At 36.7% G+C, this 17531-nt stretch overlaps 1 protein-coding gene across 6 annotated transcripts in view; it reads right to left on the bottom strand.

The window, feature by feature from the left end:
* Window positions 1–17531, bottom strand: part of DLG1 (discs large MAGUK scaffold protein 1) — a 165362-nt gene that overhangs the window by 134542 nt on the left and 13289 nt on the right. For all 6 annotated transcript variants that reach the window (XM_065674882.1, XM_065674877.1, XM_065674878.1 and 3 more), the window contains exon 3: window positions 16598–16764. In XM_065674882.1, coding sequence (XP_065530954.1) covers window positions 16598–16764 — 167 coding nt within the window. The remainder of the gene's footprint in view (window positions 1–16597; window positions 16765–17531) is intronic.

Below are 17531 nucleotides of genomic sequence, written 5' to 3'. Positions count from 1 at the left end.
AAGGAGTCTCATTTATACAAAAAAAGAATAAAAATTACCCAGTTGTCACTTACCTGTAGTATTAATTAGCAGCTTTTCTTTTAAAACAGGAAGGGAGATAGCAATAACTTCAACACAACAACTCAAGAGCTTCATGTAAGATTGATCAGCCTCATGCAAACACCTCACGTATGTGGCATCCAGTTTCTTTGAGCACACAAAATCAAAAAAAATACAAAGTCCACTGATGTGCCTGCCTGAAAAACTACACAATTCTAATAATTTTTGGTTTATCAATGAAATGCCCCTGCATACGTGAAGTCACTTAGAAGCAAGCACATGTAAACAAAGATTACCTCTGGAGATGCTCTGTATACAAAACACATGCCACAGATTTATACTTTTGCATTTTATATGCATTTCGGCAAGACTAGACAATCAAGTAAGAGACAGGATTACTATACAGCAACTGCCTCTTGCCCAGAAAGCCCTTGAATCCTGAACTGTTTGCGGTTGGGAGAATACTAAATAACATATAAAGTCAAAGAGAATTCTGAATTTAAGAGAATACCCTTAGAAAGAACTTCAATGCAGGAAGCTTATTATATCCTTTTAATTGATACACAGTAAGAACAAACTTTTATTAATAATTTGCCTTAAGTCTATTTTCTCATGCCTTCTTAGTACAGCTTTTCAGATTTTGCATATCGGGTTCCTTTTATCATTCCCACTACTGTTAGTCTCTGCCACCTTCAATTTCATCACTCTTGGTGTCCTCACTCACCACCTTCAAACCCATTCATCTTCAAAACTCAGACAAGCCACCTTCAGTTCCACTCATGGAATCGGAAGCAAAGTATTTCTTAAGTTCTTTAGCTTCAACCTCTGGATTTAACGAATCTCCTGCCATCTGGTGCTGCATTGGGCTTCTTTATTTGACATGTAGGGGTTAGAATCGTAACCCCCTGCCAAAGTCCATTTTGTGTATTAAAGCTTCAAACTTTTTAAAGGCTTATTCATGACCATAAACACATGCAGTTTGAACATCATTCCTCCTGGCATGACCACAAGATCAATAGTCTCTGCTTGTATTCTTCCTTTTTTTTTTTTTGTCAAATACCCTTTAAACCCACCTATGGCATACATTACTCACACACTTCGTCTCCTATTCCAAATCAAATTTAGCCAATGCTGTAGTCTGCAGACTGCTATCCTTGATTTTCATACTTACCAACTATCTAGTAGGCAGCTGTTTTCTTGGCATTGCATACTTCAAGATTACATGCAAGAGTAATTTCATACTATCTGCTGACACTACCAGCATTAGTGATGCACAATTTTTTTCACTTCCCAAAGTTCTTATGATGGCTAATTCTGCACACATTTCCTCAGTGTTACAACCAGATGGCATATCAAAGCCAAGTGGTGTATTATTAGCACCACTCGACTGGCTCACCAGATAACTATTATTTATACACAATCCTATCAAATATGTTTGGAAAGCAAATTGCTTTTTCACGAGGACATGGTACGTTGGCAAAATGAAGTTCCTTGCCAAAACCCATCATGACACATCATTTACATGTGCCAACTTGGAAGGGCTGTTGAGGACTATTCAGCACTCAAGGTATTTCTTAAGCTTTTAGTGTAAGAATTTCCCATGTAACTGCATTTCCATCCATCTACAATTTTAAATTCACAAAATTCTATATTTTGTTCCTCCACTTTGAGAAAGCACCCTTCTTTGGGCCCACCAAGTAATTTCTGCATCAAGTTTATATGTAAAAGCTTAGATTTTAATAGTTTCCATTTTCACACAATTGCCTCTATCATACTTTATTTCCTACCAACATCAGTTTTTAGTTTTTACGTACATAGTAGCTCAGAATGTTAAAACTTGCATTGTAGCCTCTCTTTATACTTTTTCAAACACTTGGTAGACTGTAGCTGGAATACAGTAGTAAGTACAGTGGAGAGCCACTAAGATCATCAAGTGTCTGAAGCACAGTTAAGAACTCGGAACTGGGCTTGTTCAACCTAGAGAAATGAAGGCTTTGCAAGAGTCTAGTAGCAGCCTTCTAATACCCAAGAGAAGGTTACCAAGAGAAAGTGTGGCCCTTGCTATGCACAGCAGGAGGAAAGACAACCTTAAACTGAGACAAGGTAAGGGCTACAAAACCTAATGAAAGCCCTATGTAAGCTGGTCTGAAGGTGATGCTGACCCTGTTTTAAGCAGGTAGTTGGACTAAATCACTTTCACTTGCAAGAGATCCTGTCATTCCCTTTTCACTTGCAACTAGTGGGTAGGGCAGCAGACTTCACTTGAGGGAAGTTCCTGAAACTAACAGTAATAACAATGGGACTCTGAATTACAATACACTGCACAACCAAGTGAGGAAACCTGCAGGAATCACACACACTCAGTGTCGTCTTTCCAACTTAGCCACCCTAGCTGTAGCTGTGCCTCTGTTCAGGGACCATGCAGTCTCCCACCCTGCACAGCCATATCACTGTGCTCACCCAGAACTCATAAGTTTTAACACCTTGATGACCCTTCATCTTTCTCCCTTGGCAATAGGCTGATGCATCATACATGCTTCCCCTCTCCCAAGATACCATATTTTGGCTACTCTCAGAAACAAGGTACTGGACTAAACTGATGCTGCTGTGGTGTAGTCCAAGTTGCATGCTTCTTCGTATTTCAAAATTAAAATTGTACAAATAATTCCTCTGCACTAGTCTTACTAGGAATACTAATCAAAGGCAGTTTACATCGCTTTAAATTCCAAGTGTTGTACTGAAGTACAGTACTGAACAAACAAGCTGCGAATGCTCAAAAAATGTTTTTTTCCTGTAAAAAAATATTCATATTTTGTACTTTTAAGTACCATGAACTCATTTAAAACTGTTACTTAAATAAAAATCATTACTGTAAGCTCAGCCCACGTGCCTGCTCTTAATAGTATCCATGGTTGCAGTGATGCAAATTTGCCTACCTACATCAAACCAAATGTGCCCACATAAGGAGAAAAAAAAATATTATATTAATCAGTATTCTTTGTACTAGATTAGGCCAAAGTAAACCAATTAGACCTTACAAGACAGAACAAAAAGTGGTCTAAGAAGCTGCTCACCCATCACGACTAGATCTTAATACTGAATTAAGCAAAACAGAATTATCAAAAACAAATTATAAAAGACTTCAAGTTAATTAGACAATTCATCTCACTGACCAAGTTTTTCTCTTCCCTAGTCAGAAATAAAGACTAACAATCTGTTATTTCACATACTCCTCTACTCAAGGTACAGAAAGGGGAAGCATTTAACACTATTACTAATCCTATAATAAATTTCTTTAATGTTGATTTCAAAACTGCCTGCCTTATATGCATTCATTTTCCTTTTTCTGAGGACAAATAACCAAGGAATGTATTTTGCATTAGACTACAACTTTCAAGTCATCAGATGCACACATGTTCACAGGCAAGTAAACAGTTCTTTTATAAGTCCCACTTTAAATAAAAAACTTTAGTTGAAGCACCAAGCTACTACAGCAGTATTCAGTTAAATGAGGCCAAAATTTCACATGAAGGAGTCAGGAAGAATTAAGTGCTGATAACTCCAGGTGGAAATGCATGATCAGTCTAAGCCCATGTAAGGCTATGCTGTGCAGAGAGGATGATCTCTTCCTCTCCCATGCAGCATTTCCATGAGTAGTCTTACTTGGTCAGCAAACATAGAGCTGGGCTAATCATACCAAATACCAGTTGTTTTTTTTTCCCAGAACACATTTTCTGTTGGCTTAACTTTCCATGTAAGTTCTTTATTATCTTAAACAAATAGATATAGGAAGGTAAACAAATGCACAACATAAAACTAAAGTTGAGCAGTTAATTACAAAAATGACAGCACTGCCCATCCCTTTTTTAAAATGAGCACAACAAAACTAAGGTACATGCTGATATAACCAAACTAATATCCAACCCTAATCTCACTGTAAGAAGAGACTATTCTAAAAGAAATAAAGTAGAAATGACCCAAATGAATGTTATAAATCAAGCATGATTTTCGAAGGGTATGTTTCACTTCCAAATAAAACCCCAACAGTTCAGACACCAGAAAGTCTCTTTTGCTGCTGAGAGACAAGGTAACTTCATTCCAATCAGCCTGTGCTTCCTTGTGTCAAACATCTTGACCTTTTCTCTTATACAAGCTACCACTGAACCGACATAATATTCTAGATGTTCAATTATACTTCTTGAGAAGTACATTTGTATGAGCAAGTTGTATGATTTCGTATTATCTGAAGAATGCTAGAAGTCAAAGTAGCTTGTTAAAAAAACATCAAACCTGTAGCTATTTAAACATACAGAAAAAAAGAGTGATACAGAACAACAGTTTACCACCTGCAGGAAAATAAAAACTTCCAAAAAAGCCAGACAACACACTATTAATACTATTTCTGCATCAGATTATCTTTAGCAGTTACAAGTGGACTGTGTTAAAAACAATCATTCTAGCACATATAATGTGCTAAAACTTCATCCTAGAACAAAGTAATGACACTAAGATGTCTGAATGTCTTTATTTCAATCACAAGATGTCAAAGTAAAGCATCTTGAAATATATCCATCCATAACAGGACTACCCAGATTCAAAATAATTATCAAGGAAAAGATGGTTAAACATTTCTTGATACAGATGATGTAGAAGAGCGTTTGGAATTCCCTACTCTGTAATAAGAAGCAAGCTACTATTCTAGCCCATATAGAGAGTGAATTTTTATAGAAGACTTACTGCAGAATGACAACAAAAAAAAAAAACCAAACAAAAAACCCACAAAAGAAACAAACCAAAAATCATTCTACTACACTTTAGTTTTTTAACATGTGCATAATTAAGTCTTACAGGAACTAACATCTCTGATTTTTCTTAGGAACAACTAAAGAATCAATTTTGGCAGTCCATGCAGCTAAAGTAAAAAAAAAAAAAAAAAAAAACAAAAACAAAATACAAAAAAACCCCAACAAATCTACGCTAAAAAACCTTCAAGATGTTTTCATTACAGGTGGACAAAAACTGGACAACGATTCAACAAGAACTTCCAAGACTGTAGGCTTTAATCAAAAGCTGTATCATCTTACCTTTGTTGTTACAATGCATAAGCAATCCATCGTTTCAGCATAGCAGGTCTCTTTCCAAACATTTAAAACGTTCAATCACAGCTAAACCCCATCTCAACAGAAGGAGAAACGGCACGCTTATTTAATAGTCAAAACAGTAGAATGCATGTCAGGTTTCCCTTTGAATTCATTCAGAGGTAGAAACACCGTGGAGAAAAAGCAGCAGGCTAAAATACAAATGCTTTAAGTTTCATGAAAGATTCTTAGCCTATTTTGATTATCTACAGCTGAAAAACTTAAATTGACCCTTGAAAATATCCTACAAAAGATGTCAAATCCTATTCCATACCAGTTAAGTACCTCCTCGTATTCTATTTCATATACTCCTCTTTCAGGATTACCTAACACATGAGCATCACAGGGAATCATTTGATGCAATGCAATACAAAATTATTATACAGAAAAAAAAAAACCACAAAAAAAAAAAAAAAAACCAAAATCTCAATTCAGCTTTTCTTAGCTGGTTACAATTTCTAAAATGAAACGCTTGTTCAAAAATAGTTTTGGTTGCAAGCAAGTATTTCTCCCCTAACGTCATTTCAGCATTTGCAGACTGCAAAATAACTGATTTCTTAGGCAGTAATGAATGGAATATTCCATGCAGAAGAGGGAGAGAAGAAAGTGCCAAGGAAACAGTAATGCATATTGCAAGAGAAACGCTATTTTGAGCCCTGAATTAACCTAGAATTTCATTTTCTTTTGTAAGACTGTAATGCAGTGACAAGGCAAAGTTTGTATGCACATTGTCTTCTCAGTCTAATAAGCACAGCTGGGAAAACTCAAACACTTGGGCACAATAAAACCTGCTACATACTATGAAACACTAAATTGACAGTTTCATACATTAGTAAGAACCTTATTACATTAATTTCCCACAAGTGGCATTGAAAGCAACTAGTTAACTCAGTTTCTGCTACCTTGCCCTGTTAGGTCTCCCACTAACACCTTTGCTGCAAACACAATGAAGTATATTGAAAAAATTCAATAAATAATTTCAAACTATTAGATCTCATCTGCATCATTCTGATTTTAGCCCAAGACGTACAACTACCCAAACTGATTATATTTCTTATCAGCAAACTTAGAATAAACTAAGTATATATCTAGAGCATTCGCACTATTCCCCACTTGATTCCTTGACTCAGCCATATGTACAGCGCAGGGGTGGGAAGGTGGAGGAGACCAGAAACTTTACCAAACAAGGAAACTGTTCTTCCTTTAAAATTAAACATTTTATTTTGCAGGCAGGTAGTACTTTTACAGGACAAAGAAGAAGAGGAGGATATTACAACTTACTTCTCAGGGTTAAAAAAAACCAAAATAACTCTCAAAACAAACCACACACCAAAAAAACCCAAAACATTGAAGAAGAAAAGCTTGACTGCATGCTAGAAAGACAACCCCGTTCAGCTTGAATGGAATTTCAAGGGAAATTTTATACCATTCAGCCACCAAGACCAGGATTTTTACCTTGTGTGTCCAAATCAATCCAGAGATAGTTTTCATTTTTACACTGTCTATAAAGTCTGTGAGGAATTCCTACTATGAACACTTAGGTGAAGTTTTCACTGCTACAGAGCATCACTGGAAAAAATATGCATCTTTCAGATTGATAAGGCTCAACTCTGACAGAAGTCTCAGTACTGACTTCAGAAAGTAGAAAAGCACCAGTTAAGCTGATGGAGATTTCCTCTTTGTCAGAAAGGCGAGGGGGGAGGGGGAACAAGGGGAAAATTCTCTCATGCAGCACCCCACATACAAATTGTCCTTGCATTTCTCAAGTCTTCTGTTGGGAAGACTGCAAAGATCAGAAAAATTAACAAAATACAAGCATCCAAAAAGGTACCAAAAACTGAGGAAATGCATTTTTAGGTGACCTGGCATATGTCCAGCGTCTTGCTCAGAAACACCTCCAGTGACTAGTCTGAGGCATGCAGTCAGTCCACTTCTGTTTCTTGCACAGTCTTTGCTTTAGGAACCCCAACAGCAGACACAAACTCTACTCATCCCTCATGCTCTGCCCATGAAAGGCAAAGATCAATGATACTTTCTCATCACTCACATCTCTCTCAGCCACCTTGGTTCAAGATTAAGCTTTTGTAGACTAACCTTGGCTACAACCAGCTTACATTCAGGGTCACCCTCTTTGTTTCCCCCTCAATTTTTTTATTCTCTTGCCTTCTTTGGCAGTCTTTGAGAACTAAGGATCATCATCATGCCATTTTCTTCCCGTGCCACCATTCTTTTGACAAGACCCTGAGGCCTGTTAGTCTTGTCGTAAAAAGCACAAAACTTCTCTCGGGTTGCTGATGAAGACTACATGATGGGGAAAGAGACCTATTCAGAGAAGTGGGGAAAAGGCTTTTTTTTTTTTGCTGAGGATTTGTGGATTTGACTGCTCATCATGACTGCTAAGCACTTTAGAGCAGAGGATACAGGGAAAGTCATCTCATAACAAGCATGCTTGACAATAGCACATCCATTGCACCAGAGTAACACGTCCAGCCAACCAACATTACAGCCCTTTACCTACCACTGCACCACTGCGATGGATTAAAAGCCATTCTGGTATGTCTGCACAGTTCTCTCAAGCCCCATCTTTAGCTAAGCACAAACAATAGAATGTCCACATGGAGGGAGGGGAAAAAGAAGACAATCACACACACCGTAGTGGTAGAACAAAAAATTCTGTAGCAAACACCAGTACACATTTTCGTAAGTGCAGTTCACAGATGTATAAGCACTCCGAGAGCACTGTATGTAAAAAGGTATTTTCTAGCTCAAAAGCAGTTTTTGCAGACTTTTCAATAGAAATACTACACATAGAAGAAATAAATATTCAAAAAAAACTGACCAAGATACAAACAAGCATTGTAATACAGCTTCTTGAAGGCAAGTTTTAAAACTCCTTGACTGGTCAAGCACATGCTACAGTTTGGACCTCAGAATAAACAGGGTGCTTTTCAAAACAAGAACTAGGTAAGGAAACCAGAACTAAAACTATTGGTATTAAGCAGTTTAATGAAATAAGTCAGAACCATCTTTAAATTGTATTGTGAGGAGCAAGAGGAAGATGTCAAAGCACATACCAAAACTTGAATCAAAATCGTGAAATTCCCCATTTTTAATATACTGAAGAGTAAGGCATTGACACATAGTACTGTCAGCCATTCAAATCACTATTATTCTCCTGAATTTGTAAGAAGCACTGCCATCTGCTCATGTCATTTGTATTTACTGAAAATAAATCTTTCTCTCCTGTCAGCTCCAAGTGATCTCAGTAACAATCAGCAACAACTATTTTATGCAATTTGGCCAGAAGGAAGAACAGCATTTCCACTCACCACTAGTTGTGGCATTAACATTGAAAAACAAAGGGAAATTCTCATGTGAGAAACAAAGGGAAGGTTTTTTTCTTGCTTTGCAGTATCTACAGATTCTTTTGGGTTATGCTTGATAGTCACTTTTTGTGTCTTTGCAGGCTTATTCTTTTCCTAGTGTGAGAGATTCTATCTACAAAGTCACCAGGTAACTAAATAAAGGAAAATTCATGCACAGATAAACCACGCATAGAAATAAATCACACAAGTGAAAACAATGCTTTGGAAGATACTGATTTTGCAGATGAGGAATTTCTTCATCTATCCACAAATTTAAGAGCACTTGTGGTTATTTAAATACTAATTTGCTCTCAGATTCTATGAGGAAACTTGCATAACACACAGCTATCACAGGTGTAACCAGAGAAGCTTGCTCCACTCAGGTATGTCAACTGCCCAACCTCAGCATATTTGAGGAGACGTTTCAAAGACTCAGTAAAGATCAAGCACTATCACCACTGCAAGCATTTTCCCAGCTCCTTTACTAAAGAAAACATTAAAATTTTAAGACGCTGTAACCAAATTTATTCAGCTACCTTTGAACCTGGCTGCAAGATGCAGTATGACAAGGTTTAAAAAAAAAAAAAACAAAACCATAATTAGATACTGAATCCACACCATTTATTCTTATAAGTTCTCTACTTCTGAATTGAGAAAAGTAAAATATTTTTACAAATAGATTTTTACAGCAGAATTTATTGCTTGTATATGCATTCTGAACTGAGCATGGGGCTTGGCATTCTTTTGTTTGCTTTTGCATTCAGTTTGACAAGAAGCCTGCCCCTGGAAAGCTTTTTTTAAGTTTGGTTCAAAATTCACATTCTTTCATTTGCACAAACAGCCTGGATTTCAAGAACTGAAGGCAAAATACATAGCAGGCCAAATATCATTTCCCCAAAGGAAAGTTAACACAGAGAAAGCAATGAAGCTCCTGAGTGACCAAAGACTATGTACAATATGCTCAAATAGACACACTATTTCTGCAGAAAAGTAGTTGATAGAAATAATGGGCAAAAAACCACATATAGATATAAGCATAAAGGACCAAAATGCTAACAGTGAGCATGACAATCAGATATAGCATATCATCATGTCAACCAGTACTGAGTCTTTATAAACATTAAGACAAAGAAGGTTTTGAAGACCGCACAATGCATCTGCGACTTTCCCAGGAACAGCCTGTTATTAGAATAGGTACAATTTGACTGCATTTGGAAACACCAGGTAAGAATATTGCTATTAAAAATTCAGAAACAGCAAAACAGAACTAGAGTATCCTCGGGCATTAATAATGTGTTCTTCATATACGGATACCTCTTTCTGAGATTTCTTCCAAGATCCCAATTAACCGCTTGGTGCAACATTCCATTTTTAATACAAACTGCTACTGATTACAGATTTTTTCATTCCACTAGAAGCCATACACCCAAAGTTCTTCCCTCTAGGCTATCTCAGCTCACCTTATTAAGAAGTCACACAAAACTAGCAAAACTTTACAGCTGTTACTAAGACATCACCACCCAACTCCCATATTGTAGGTGAAAATTAGGATAGTTTAACTTTATTCCTTTTTAAAATACTCAACTTTGACTACTGTCTTTTTACAGATAACTGAGCAAACTGAGCATGAGCTGCAGTATGCCTTAATAGTGAAGGGGAGTAAAAGCTGCATTAGCAGAAATACAGTCACTAGTATCAAGCAAAACTATTATACCTCTTCACCTGGCACTTCTAATATGGCACATGGAACACTGCATCCAGTTTTGGGCCCCTCAATACAACAGGGACACTGATAACCTGAAGCAAGTTCTGCAGAGGGCCATTTAGATGGTGAAAGGCCTGGAAGATTTGCCCCTTGAAGAGAGGATCAGGACACAGGACTTGTTTTAGCCTCAAGAAAAAAAATTCAGTGGAACCTACAAGCAGCCTTCCAGTAGCTACAGTGAGACTGCTCAAACGACAAAAGCCAAGCACATACTGCACTATGGAAAGACATGAGAAACCATGACTAAATGGAAACAGATTTCTACCAGAAATAAGAAAAAGTATTTTCAGCATGAGGACAGTCAAGCACTGGAACAGATCAGACAGAAAAGTTTTGCAGTTCCCATACTTGGAGGTCATCAATGCTCAGCTGGTTAAAACCCTTTGCACTCTGATCAACCTCACAGGTGAGGCTGAATTATTTTATGATTCCAAGATGTTTAGAGTTTCATTTCCACACTGCTTTGGCATCAAAATCAGCTGACACATCTATAGTTTCAGCTATTTTCCTTACTTCCTCTTTTGCTTTCTTTTTATTAAAAGAAATTGGCAAAAGGCCTTAGAAGACAGTGAGCCAGACGGTCTCTCTACATGCCAGACGCTAAACACATGGGCATGTGCAGATAAACGGAGAAACCACAGATCAGACCAAAGTATTTCAGCCACCATTACTCACTACAGAGATCTGTTAGCCCAAGCAACTCCAGATCCAGTTCCACCTCCTAAGACAAAACATTTCTTTTGAGTCAGTGTTCAGTGTTTTGCAATTTTTTCCAACATCCATCTAAAATGAAATTACTGTGGCTACTTTTAATTTAAGCTGAACAGCAAACACTTTTTAACTTCTCAGATTTAAAATTATCACAATATTAAGATATACCCTACAGATTAAAGAAGAAAAAAAGAATGTCACAAAACTGTTTCCCTAGCAACACACGCAATTAGGTCCAAGGAGATTTCTACCAGTGATTCAAGTTATACCACATATTTCTCAAAGCCAAATTATCCCACCTACAGATGGCACTACAGATCACAGCAAACAGCTTAACAGACTGCTCTCTCCCATACACATACTTCTCTCACACAATTACTAGCATTAAGCGATCTTGCTTTAGATTTGTTAGCTGCTTTGCCAATGCATACCTAAAACTCATTATTTAATTTTTAATGAGAAAACTGTATGCACTTTTCATCCTTTTCAAATTGATTCTATATTCTTTTTTCTTCTGCTAATTCCTAGTACTGAAAGGATTAACATTCCTTTCCTGCTTATCACTGTCTTGAATCTTTTTTTTTTCTGGGTGGGTTTTTTTGTTTTGTTTTGGTTTTTTTGCCTCATCATCCTTCTCTACTGCAGATCAAAACAAATAAAACTGTCAAATAAGGCTCCAGGAAACATAAAACATGGAAAAGAAAACAGATTGCTGTGAACAGGAAAACTGCAATACATAGCTCCTTCTCTAATGTAGCACCTGTGGGGATTACAAACTCCAGTCTTTTGATCCAGAAGTAGGAAGGCAAAAGCAGAACTAGGCTACATCCCATTAAAAGTCCTCAGGCAACCTAAGCTTGTATACCACTATGCTATGTATATACACAAGCACACATTGCTAAAAAGTCATTCCCAAAGTCAGCTGTGTAGAAAGTTCTTGTAATACAATCCTTTATCACTTTAGGAGAGCATTATATTCCCACTCAAGTAACTCTCAGATATACGATCAATGTATCAACTGGAAGAACACTTACTTGCCTCACAGTAACTGCAACATATATCATTAAGATAAAAGAAAGAGCATTGAAAGGTATTACTTCCAAGGCCAATAATTTGCAAGCAATTAAAACTGGTCTATTTCTTACCACCTACAGTCCTACCAGCCCAGCAAGCAATAGTGGCTCTGGCCGTATCTGATTAATGAACTAACACTGAATTGGGCAGCAACCTTGCAAGTCTAAAAGTAACAGGTTTTGTTAAGCAAACAAACAAAAAAAAAACAGCTATGAAGAAAAACTGACCTACTACACTCAGGTTCTCTCCAATCTCTAGTAAATTTCAGCAAGCAAAACAAATCATTGAACACATACTATACCAGAATTGTTATAGGCTTAGACTGATTAAAGCCAAATATATAAAACAAAACTCAACTTTAGGGACCTAAAAAAGCAGCATATTACTGAAAACAAATTGCATTAAGTTTTACAGGATAAAAACATTAATTTTCAGGTACTACACACAGCAAGCATGTGGAATATAAGCTGTCAATATATTGGAATTTCTCCTCATAATTTCATGAAATTTCAAAATATTGAGGGAAAGGCATTGCCTTACAGGTGTACAAAGAAAAAAAAAACCACGCACACACAAAAATAAAAAAAACAGTCACTGAAGAAAAAAGAACTAAGGAAAAGAATTAAGGCAAATAAAATGTACAAGATTATATGCTTCCTGTAGCAATTTTCATACATACATACATATATATATATATGAAAGCTAAGCTAAACTCTGACATCCACATATACTAGAGAAAGCAAAAGAGACCAATACTGAATTACTACTCTTCAAAAAACGTCCACATTTACTACTACGAAGTGGAAGCAGTATTCTACCTAATGAAATGCACACGGTGACATTCACTGTAGGCGGCAAACTGTGAGAAAAGTTTGGTTTCAGTTTCATATAAACTAGGATCAACACCAATATAGGCAACTATGTTTTTAAATACTCCAGTAAATGTAAACTCTGACCTTCATATACAAAAGGTCAAGCAACTGTTTGACTTTCACATGATACTTGAGAGAAGAAGTCTGAAGGAAGACAGCTGGCTTTGTCACAATGATCAAATCTGGGCCACTTAGAAATAACAAAGCAATTCACACTGTATCAGGTTCTGTTCAGTAACACTATATACCATGGCTACCAGACCATACTGGAGAAACAGCTGTATTATCTAGCAAACAGTTCAGCTGGGAACATACACTTTTGTCTATGGTGAAACTTCCCAAGTAAGGCCATTCTTCCTTTCAACGCATCAGTCATCTTGCCATGATAATGTGCCTGTTGTCATTGCTGCAGTGTCATGGACAAACACTTGTATTCCTGGCAATCTTTTAGCACATGAGAATAATAACTAAAGATGCACTTTCATGATTAAGTTACACCTTCATATGCATCTTTATGTAAAATTTAGAAAGATAAAGGGATACCACTACTCTGTACCTGATAAGTTACTCTTTCATGTGGGCATCTCAGTCACAAAATCAGCAAACTTTTATAGGGTTAGTTTTCCAGTTTCTGGAAGGGGGTCAGAGGATAAACAATCACAAAGCCTGTATTTAACAGTATGCACTATTCTGCACTTGAGATTTCAACAGGTCTCCCCTGGAGGCGAAGCACAAAACGTGCTACAGTTGGAACAGCATAACACAAATCTCACAGTAGGAGATACCCGCTTCACTATCCTAGCTGCTGGAATTAGAAGCATACTTAACAGTAACAAAATGGTTTGATAGGACTATAAGTCCATTACACTGTTCCAGGGTGTATTAGAGGAAAAAAAGGAAATAAGAAGCAACATTTACGACAGCTATACTGCTTTTCAAGACCTTCAGTAAGGGAAACTGCCCATGTACAGCTCTTCTGGCGCTTAGGAAAACATTTAAGGCATTTTTGCAAAGCCCCTTACATCTTGTATAGGCACAAAATGTTATCTTCCTTTTTTACATTTGACTACAAATACAGAAAAATTCAGTTTCCTAAGTGTTCAATTCTTTTAAGCAGCATCAAATCTTTCCATCACTCTTCATTTCTTTTCAAGCTTTAGATCTTCCTTCTAAATCTCTCTGAAGCATTCAAATTCTTCTAAGTATTTTTTGCTCCACAGTACCTTAAATATGACAGCATTTCCAGCAGGTCCTTATGCAGACCAAATAGAACAGTTTTGAACCGCACTGATGTCAATAAGATGTTTCTTTTCATGTATTAACATGACATGGTTGACTCACCTTCAGATTCAAGTGAGCCAGATCTTTCCCAAGAAAGAGCTTATTAACTCTTCACCTTCTACAGGTGCTACTTTAATACAGCCAAGCTGCAATGTAAACCAGCACTGTACTTGGTCCTGCTGAACTACAGCCTTCCCATGAATTACTTCAGGCGCTCAAAGCTTCATTCTAGTCTTAGCTTCTGAAGCAGCAACACACCATTCTTCTCCCATGGTTTAATTTATACTTTAATCAGAATATTTTCACTAATAACTCAAAGTAGGATGCATCTTTTTAGAAACTGATATATTATCTCAAAACATAGCCAGTTAAATGATGCCAAAAGTTTTACTGATGTCAGAATTTATCCTATGTACTACTTCTTCCTACCACAAGAACCATCAGCACTTTAGAAAGAAGCTTTTTGACAAAACTGTTAAAAATTATGATGGCTATTATTTGGTTTCTTTATCACTTTCAAGGAGCTACAAAAAGACTGTAGAATCCTTCCCAGGAATTGTTAAATTTGGATCCTCCTTTCCTGCCTTGCTCATACATATGCCATTTTTAAAAGACAGTGTTTACCCATCTGCAATCTTCTGAAACTTCAAAAGGGCAACTGTAATGACTCTTCAATTGCCTTATGAAGGTTTTTGCACATGAAAACATAAAATGCATTAGAACCAGCTTATTTCAAGACACCTCAGAAGACAAAATAAACTTTGCCTATACTTGCCTACCCTACTGTCTACAGTTCATTTTGCTCCTGGCTTCTAAGAGACTCCATTTCCACCATATCCACCATAGTTGTTCTACAGCTCCAAGCCTAAGATTTAGTTGATGTTATACAATAAGTAAAATCATAGAATCATAGAAATAGCACAATGGTGTTTTCCCTACTGTTTCTCATATACCCTAGCATTATTCCACTTTCTCCAAAGATGACAGTTCTTAGAGAGGTTTTTCTTTAAGGTGACTATGATGACGGTGGCCTTTTCTGTGCGATTTCAGGTAACTAAGTTTCCAAAAAGATATATTGTTTAAGTTATCCAGTGTATAATCAAGATTCACAAAAAATAAAGGAAAAGAATCCATTCCTACACCGTAAGTTCAACTAAACTTTTAATGTCTCAGTGTTCAATTACTTACAAACCTGAAAAATACAGTTTACCTACCTGCTCATTTTCTTCATGTAAAGAGATTTTAATGACTGTACTCGGCAATATGCAACTTGTCCCTAGCTAGATTAATCTTTTATCTGCTCATTTTCTAGTTTGACAGAACACAACGTGACTCTTGGATTTCCCCTACAGTTTCCTTTAAGGCATTACTGATGCATTTTATATTAGCTTCAGTATGACAAAGGTAAAAAAAAAAAATAGAATAAGCACAAGCACTTTTTTGTTTTTACCTGCACAAACTCACTAGCATATCACACACTGCTTATGTCCTGCAGCTAAGTGAACTTTCTTACACAATCCAAACAGCATCTAACAGAGGTTACTCAATAAAGCATCCTAACAACCTCGCATTGCTGGGTAGTACGAGTTCCCACACTTCCCTGCAGGCTGCAGCACTAATCCTTTGGCTGGTCTTCCCCAGTGCTCTTCCTGAGCTCTACTGCCATTTCATGAAAATGGGTCATCACAGCACGCTACTTTCATTTATGACTGAGAAACACACACTTTTTCCAATGCTCAGGATTGAGGGTACACTTAAAAGAAAGTTCACCCTTTTGGGGACAAATAATAGGTCTGACGGAAAAAAATTCAAGCAATGGTGTAACTAACTTGAGCAGGGAGACTTCAACTTGGTACACATCAACATGCATTTCCCTGTTGTTTTTTCACCACTCTCTAATAACAACTGGATTCATGTTAAAAAATATACATAAATGTATTTTTATATTTTCCTTCCAGAACACAGCTGCTTAAGTAGCAGAGAATTTCTTATGAAGAGACTGAGAAGTTTACTATGAGAAAGATTTAACTTCAGATGTCCCAAACTACTAATGAAGCAATGACTAACGAGTTGTCAGAATGAATGAGTATAAGCACACTAAGCCTGCCATCAAAGTTCCAAATTCAGAGCATAAATCCAATTTAATGGTCACTTCAGGGTACATTTGACAACCAAGTTTATAAATTTTTGACTAAGCAAAATGCAGACATCTGTTATTAAGCATTCCAATAATTAAATCCCCTATTACTATTGATCTTAATAATTCAAATATTTTATAAAATGGAGTGTAGAGAACAATGTTGAGCTAATAGTCACAAAAAGAAAAATAAACCAAAGATTTCTTTATCATACCTCTACACTTGGGCTAAGGCTGCTCGGCAGTGTTTCTGATGTCACTGTTGTGCTTGGAAGGCTGGAGAAGTCCCAGGTATTCACAGGCTGTATTGGTTCAGATGGCTGAGAGTGATCAATACATTTTGGATTGTCCAATAAGGTCACTTCATAAAATTCTTGAATATCTAAAGATGTCCAAAAAAAGAAGTTAGGCTTTATACTTACTGTAACATTCTGATTTTAACAGTATCTTCCCCCTGCAAAACAAATTAGATACCTAACACTTTATCTGCCTATTACAGATGAAGGTTTATCACCAAGATCATTTGAACTTCCTTAAAGGATACACAACTCACTCTCTATGCCCTCTATCTCAGAGCCAGTATGTCCCCACATACTTTGGGCTTCTGCTGCCAACCCCAATAGCATGATCTGTGCAAGAAGCATATGGAGTAACTACATAGAACACTGGAAGGGATGGGTTGTCTATACTTCGAGTTACGGTATTGTGTAATTTCAGTTAACGTAGCTTTTGGTTATTTGAAATCTACTATTCAAGGGCAGTATAAGAAAGTCTTTTTTTCAGTACATGTTTTAATTAAATGACCACAGAAATAAAAGTGATCATTTTATATACATATATTGATGACATCAGCAAGAGAGAAGTAGCAAGAAATTAGGAAAAAGGAGATTGATCAGGACGCATCATCATCTGCTTTTTCAGTCTAAGTAACACAACTTGGATGAAACTTTTAACAGTATGACTTACAAGTCATACTTATGAATTAATAAACTTTTTTTTCTTTTTTTTTTTTTATAACCCTGAAGACCCAACTGGAAACTTTGGTAAAACAAATATCTACCTGCATTAGGGTTTTTTATTGACATCCTATCCACTACATGAAGCACCAATAAAAATAACACAATCTAAAGCAGCAAAGGTATTTCTATT

The sequence above is a fragment of the Lathamus discolor genome, chromosome 3, assembly GCF_037157495.1.
Source record: "Lathamus discolor isolate bLatDis1 chromosome 3, bLatDis1.hap1, whole genome shotgun sequence".
In the NCBI taxonomy this organism is placed as follows: domain Eukaryota; kingdom Metazoa; phylum Chordata; class Aves; order Psittaciformes; family Psittacidae; genus Lathamus; species Lathamus discolor.
The sequence above is the reverse complement of the archived record's forward strand: the minus strand, read 5'-3'. Positions and strand labels throughout refer to the sequence as shown.